General features: G+C 45.7%; 1 protein-coding gene across 1 annotated transcript in view; it reads right to left on the minus strand.

The window, feature by feature from the left end:
- Positions 1–488: 488 nt before the first annotated feature.
- Positions 489–7,034, minus strand: part of NOA1 (nitric oxide associated 1) — a 15,828-nt gene continuing 9,282 nt past the window's right edge. The window contains exons 5-8 of the mRNA XM_021706749.1: positions 6,503–6,634; positions 4,441–4,557; positions 2,292–2,412; positions 489–800 (exon numbers count right to left, since the gene is read on the minus strand). Of these exons, the coding sequence (XP_021562424.1) occupies positions 604–800; positions 2,292–2,412; positions 4,441–4,557; positions 6,503–6,634 (567 nt within the window). The 3' untranslated portion in view covers positions 489–603. The remainder of the gene's footprint in view (positions 801–2,291; positions 2,413–4,440; positions 4,558–6,502; positions 6,635–7,034) is intronic.

Here is a 7,034-nt window from a genome sequence, read left to right on the forward strand (position 1 = left end):
CGGTCTCAATATAAAAAACAGTCACGGGAGAAACTTGAACGTAGCAGGGTTTTATATATATTTGGGTCATAGATGAGTACCATATACACAGCATACCAAAAAAAGAAACTTGTATTTACAAGCTCAATGTATTATGAATGGGCACAGTGCTGAATAGTTTAAAAAGATCAACCGGTAAGATCTTTTAAAAGAGCCGGGCTCGGTGGCTCAGCCTGTAATCCCAGCGCTTCGGGAGGCTGAGGTGAGTGAACTGCCTGAGCCCGCGGGTTCGAGACCCGCCTGGGCAACTTAGTGAGACCTCATCTCTTAAAATAAATCAAAAAATCAGCCAGGTGTGGTAGCGCACGCCTGTAATTCTGGCTACTCAGAAGGCTGAGGTGGAAGGATCGCCGGAGTCCAGCAGGTCGAGGCTGCGGTGGCCGGAAGCGGCCACTGCACTCCAGTCTGGGTGACAGAGTGAGACTCCAACTCAAAAAAAAAAAAAGATCTTTTAAAAGGGTGGGAGTGGGGGACTTTATTATAGCTACATTTAACACAATTTTAATGTATGCTCTCAATTCAATATATCTTTTATCTGGTGTGAACACGGTCAGCCTCCTACATCTATCCCTTCTTCTGCAGATTGTACACACAGGAAGGAGGCTTCTTAGTTTTATAGGCCACACTGCTCCTGATGCGCTCTCCTTTGATGTTAACGATGTGTGGCAAGAGAGGGGGACGGACCGTCAGAAGCGTTCCTTGAGGAGTGTAGCCTCGGAGATGCAATCTGTCCTTAGCGTGAGGCGTTACTGCAACCCAACCTGTGCAGGCATGTGACAGAACACACAATGCTGTTAGCAACCATCTTATTATAAAAAATACCAAGCTGGCGGGAGGTGGGGGTGGTGCAGTGGCTCACAGTTGTAATCCCAGCACTTTGGAAGATGGAGGCGAAAGTACTGCCCAAGTCCAGGGGTTTGAGACCAGCCTGCGCGATTTGGCGAGACCTGGTCTCTACAATAAATCCAAAAATTAGCTGGGTGTAGTGGGAGGCACCTGTGGTTCCAGCTACTTGAAGGATGGCCTGAGCCCAGCAGGTGGACTATGGTGGCTGCGAGCATGCCACTGCACTCCAGCCAGGTGATAGAGACTCCTACTAAAAAAACAAACCCCCCAAAACCAAAAAAACCGAGCCAGCCCAAATGGAACACACCGTCGGAGGCTATCACTCCATTCTGTTCTATTTTTATTTATAAATTTTATTATCATTATTTATTTAGAGAGGGTGTCTCACTATGTTGCCTAGGCTAGACTTCAGCTCCTGAAATGATCCTCCTGCCTCAGCCTCCTGAGTAGCTACAGGTGGGCGCCACCACTCCTGGCTTTACTCTATTTTTTTTCTTTTTTTAGAGATGAGGTCTTGTCAAGTTGCCCAGGGGTGGTTTCAAAACCCCTGGACTCAGGCAATCCTCTCAACTACGCCTCCTAAAGTGCCAGGATTACAGACGTGAGCCACTGTGCCCAGCCGGCTTTTTGTTTTTAAAAAAACATACAATGAATTTGCAAAAAGTGCAAATTTATTTTCAATACAGGCTGCATTTTTTTTTTTTTTTTTTTGAGTTGGAGTCTCACTGTCACCCAGGCTAGAATGCAGTAACATGTTGACGACCACTGCAGCCTTGACCCGCTGGGCTCAGGTGATCCTTTCGCCTCAGTCTTCCAAGTAGATGGAACTACAGGCATGCCCCACCATGCCCAGCTAATTTTTTTTACTTTTATTGTAGAGATGAGGTCTCATCAAGTTGCCCAGGCTGGTCTCGAACTCGTGGGCTCAGGCAGTCCTCTCACCTCAGCCTCCCAATGTGCTCGGATTATAGGCGTGAGCCACCACGCCTGACTCAGGCTGCTTCTTATGAATAATTAGCATGCCGTAAAATAATCCACTCACGTCAGTTAAGGCATGTTTCTATAAAAACACTCTAAGTCAGTAAGACCACTTTATTCACTTTTTGAGTCTGGGTCTCACTCTGTCGACCAGGCTGGAGAGCATCCACAGCTCACTGCAGGCTTGACCTCCTAGGCTCAGGTGATCCTTCCACCTCAGCCTCCTGAGTAGCTGGGACTACAGGTGTGTGCCACCAGGCCTGGCTCATTTTTTTGATTTTTTTTTGTAGAGACGAGGTTTCACCATGTTGCCCAAGCTGTCTCAAACTACTCAGCTCAAACAGTCCTCTTGTCTCAGTCTTCCAAAGCGTTGGGAGTCTCCGCACCTGGTCTATTCACTTTTTAAAAGGTGCCTGGCATAAAATTACCTGCAGAGGAAAACTTGATGTCAGCCACTGCTTCAGACTCCCCATGTCCTTCTTTTAACGTAATATCTTCAGCAATAAGAGGAGGAAATTCTGCCATTCGTTCTTTTCCACCCATTGGAACCTTCCAATTAAATGAAGAGGTTTAGAAGTTCAGATTACATTCCCTGGAATTCTAATACCTGCATTAAATAAATCACTGATGGTAATTCTGTACAGGGATCAAGCATAAAATCCTTTTCAATACTCAACCATTTTTAAAAGGCCTCAAATCAGCTGGGCTTGGTGGCTCAGCCTGTAATCCCACGCTTTGGGAGGTTAAGGTGAGTGGACTGCCTGAGCCTGCGGGTTCGAGACCCGCCTGGGCAACTTGGCGAGACCTCATCTCTACAATAAATCAAAAAATTAGCTGGGCGTGGTAGCGCACACCTGTAGTTCCAGCTACTTGGAAGGCTAAGGCGGTAGGATTGCCAGAGCCCAGCAGGTAGAGGCTGTGGTGACCCGGAGCATGCCACTGCCCTCCAGCCTGGGCGACAGAGTGAGACTCCAACTCAAAACAAAACAAAAAAAACCTCAAATCAATTCTGGGGTCACATGGCAGCAGCCCCCAAAAGAGAATCACACTTCATTTACACTGTTTTTCTATCATAGCACCTCCACAGGGCTTCACGTAATGTTGGGCCATTAACGAAGGTCTTCCAAACACCTTAGTTCTCATAGGTGCGGCCACAAGGAATCCCTGTTTTTATGGGTTAAAGGTCCATGTCTAATGGATAAGATTTAGCTTCTATGTTTACAGATGCGTCTATGAATTAGAAGCCGCTGGATAATAATATATATAATTTGGTGATACCTTGTCTCTGCTATAAATCAAAAAATTAGCTGGGAATGGTAGCGCACACCTATAGTTCCAGCTACTTGGAAGGCTGAGGCAGAAGGATTGCCTGAGCCCAACAGGTCGAGGCTGTGGTGGCCGGAAGTGGCCACTGCACTCCAGTCTGGGCAGCAGAGTGAGACTCCAACTCAAAAAAAAAAAAGAGAAAAAAAAAAAAAGAAAGATGCTCTGGGTCAGCATATATACAGGCAAAAACTGAAAAAAAGGATGATGAGTCCAGGGGACTGTAACTTAATAGTCCAGAATATGCTACGTGTTTATACAGCTTTCTGCAATGATGTCACCAGTGGGCACTCAAAATGTAGGTAGTGTGACCAAGGAGCTATTTTACATTTTAATTTAAAAAAAAAATTTTTTCCCAACCTGAGAATGCTCATTTACAATATATACATGGGCAGCAGACAGCAGACATTCTTGAGGCTGTCCTGCCCATTGTGCCCCTCACAATGTATCTTCTCTTTAATAGATTTATCTTTCTTAGCTCAGAAGAAAAAAAAAAAGACTAGGTCTTGCTATGTTGCCCAGGCAGGAATACAGTGGCATGATCATAGCATATTGTAGCCTTGAACTCCTGGGCTCACGAGCTCCTCCTGCCTCAGCCTCCTGAGTAGCTGGGACTATAGGTATGTGCCACTACACTAGGCAAGTTTTATTTAATTTTAAGTAATATATTTAAATGTATATAGCTGTATGTGGCTATGGTTTCCATATGGGACAGTGTAGTCTACAGAAAAAACAGTTCCATGGTGGCTATTCTAGGATCAGTCCAAACCCACAGCCCCTTTCGTAGCCATTTCTCTTTACAGCCAGACTCTTTTTTTTTCTGAGTTGGAGTCTCACTCTGTCGCCCAGACTGGAGTGCGGTAGCCACTCCCGGCCACTGCAGCCTCGACCTGCTGGGCTCCGGCGATCCTTCCACCTCAGCCTTCCACGTAGCTGGAACTACAGGTGCACGCTACCACACCCGGCTGATTTTTTGATTTATTGTAGAGATAAGGTCTCGCTAAGTCGCCTAGGCGGGTCTCGAACCCGCGGGCTCAGGCAATCCACTCACGTCAGCCTCCCAAGGCACGGGATTACAGGCTGAGCCACCAAGCCTGGCTTACAGCCAGACTCTTTGGGGAGAATGTGGTGAGGGAGAATCAGCCCAAGGCACAGCAGACAGTTCTGTCCAACAGATGCCTTCGTAACAGAGCCACGGGACCATCTCAGTGTTCGCTCACCATCACCATGCAACCATCACACCTGCTGCCTCACCTGGAGTAAAAGGTGCCCTGCATGCTTCTCATACACAGCGTCGGCCTTGTCCAATGAAGTGATGTGCACGGGGAGAAAGTTAGAGGCCACGACCGTAAACCATGCTGACTGATTTCCCTTAAGAGAGGAAGACAGAAGTTAAACCTGGAAAACCTACACATTCCAAAGTACAACCAGTGACCAAAACCAAAAACAAAACACCAAATCAGGCCGGGCTTGGTGGCTCAGCCTGTAATCCCAGCGCTTTGGGAGGCCGAGGTGAGTGGATTGCCTGAGCCCGTGGGTTGGAGACCCGTCCGGGAAACTTGTCGAGACCTCATCTCTACAAGAAGTCAAAAATTAGCCAGGCATGGTAGCACACACCTGTAGTTCCAGCTACTTGGAAAGCTGAGGTGGAAGGATCGCCGGAGCCCAGCAGGTCGAGGCTGCGGTGGCCAGGAGCGTGTCACTACACTCCAGTCTGGGAGACAGAGTGAGACTCCATCCAATTAAAAAAAACCAAACTCACCCCCAAAAAACCAAATCAAACTCCCCTTTTGTCATACTGATGTGGCAGAAGCTGTAATTGGAGTGAACTAATGCCTGAAAAGGGCACAGAAGAGTCAATGCATTCACTTCCTCATGGCGGCCTGTGGCTTCTTCCAGACTTGTTTTTGACACTACTAAAAAAAATATATCTATCATTAAAAATAAGCAGGAAATTGTCTGCTTCAACTATCCTTGTATAAAATTATTTTATTTATTTTTTTGAGTCAGAGTCTTACTCTGTCACCAGGCTGGAGTGCAGTGGCATGCTCACGGTCACCACAGCCTCGACCTGCTGGGCTCAGGTGATCCTTCTGCCTCAGCCTTCCAAGTAGCTGGAACTACAGCCGTGTGCCACCACTCCCAACTAATTTGTGTTTTTTTAATTGTAGAGACAAGGTCTTGCCATGTTGCCTCGACTGGTCTCAAACCCCTGGGCTTAGGCAATCCTCTCGCCTCAGCCTCCCAAAGTGCTGGGATTACAGGCTTGAGCCACCACACCCAGTCAAAATTATTTTATTTTTTTTTAGTTGGAGTCTCACTCTGTCGCCCAGACTGGAGTGCAGTGGCCGCTCCTGGCCACCGCAGCCTTGACCTGCTTGGCTCTGGCAATCTTTCCGCCTCAGCCTTCCAAGTAGCTGGAACTACAGGCGCGAGCTACCGCACCCAGCTAGGTTTTTTTTTTTTATTCATTGTAGAGATGAGGTCTCACCAAGTTGTCCAGGCAGGTCTCGAACCCACGGGCTCAGGCAATCCACTCACCTCAGCCTCCCAAGGTGCGGGATTACAGGGTGAGCCACCGAGCCCGGTTCAAAATTATTTTAAAATGTTTACATTTTATGTGCTTTGAGGAAATGAGTAAGGGTTCTAAGTGTGTAAGGCTAAATTTCCAACAAAGTATAAACAAACACAAAACCCAGGAAATGTGCTATAGTAATGGCTTGTAAGTTGCAATAGTAATGGCTTGTAAGTTGCAATATCCATGTTTCCTTTTCCTTTTATCTCCTCAATTTGGCAAAATGGAGAGCAATTCTACAGATACTACCAAATCCCCAGATGCTATGTAAATGAATACCTCATAAAAAAGTACCTGTAAGAAAACATGAATATCATGGGATATCAAAAGTGTGGAGTTAACTTAATGTACATTAACCCTGTACCTCCAGGCTTGACCTTATGGTTTCCATGTAAAATAAAACCACAGGGACAATATCTTGTCATTTTAAATTTTGCGTTGGGGCTTTCCTCGGTTGCCCAGGTTGGAGTGTTGTGGCATGCTTCTGGTTTACCTCAGCCTTGATCTCCTGAGCTCAGGTGATCCTCTGACTCAGCCTCCCAAGTAAGCTGGAACTAAAGGAATGCACCACCATACCCAGTTGAGTTTTTGCAAAGAGGTCCTGCTATGTTGCCTAGGCTGGTCTCAAACTCCTGGGCTCAGGTAATCCTCTCGCCTCTGCCTCCCAAAGTACTGTGATTACAGGTGTGAGCTATCATGCTGGGCCTAAAGACATTTTTTAATGGTATGGACTTTTCTTACCTGCAGGAAGTCTATGCGGCCTATTGCACCCAAAAACAGAACCATTCCTGGTTTAAGCACATAAGTTCTTGGAACAATGGAATGTGTTGGCAAAACAATATTTACTTCTTTTTCTGTTAGAAGATTTAAAATCTGTGAAGCAAATGGCAGATTATTTAGAGAAATATTTTCATTGAAAATGATATATTTTATCATGTAAAAGACAAAAAAAAATTCCAGACTTCACACACACACACAAATTATGTCACAGTCTGCTGTACATAAACTTATATACATTCTGTCAAAATTAACCTCAATTTACTGATGGCTCTATTCTTGTTTTACAATATAATCTTGAGTAATGGAAAAAGAACTTTCTAGGAATACGAGCCTTTTTCCTGTGTTAGCATCCAAATATATATATATATATATATATATATAAATATATAAATATATAAAGCCAGGCTCGGTGGCTCAGCCTGTAATCCTGTGCCTTTGGGAGGCTGAGGTGAGTGGATTGCCTGAGCCTGCAGGTTTGAGACCCACCTGGGCA

This window comes from Carlito syrichta, unplaced genomic scaffold (genome assembly GCF_000164805.1).
Source record: "Carlito syrichta isolate Samal-C Ts95f unplaced genomic scaffold, Tarsius_syrichta-2.0.1 Scaffold315967, whole genome shotgun sequence".
NCBI lineage: Eukaryota > Metazoa > Chordata > Mammalia > Primates > Tarsiidae > Carlito > Carlito syrichta.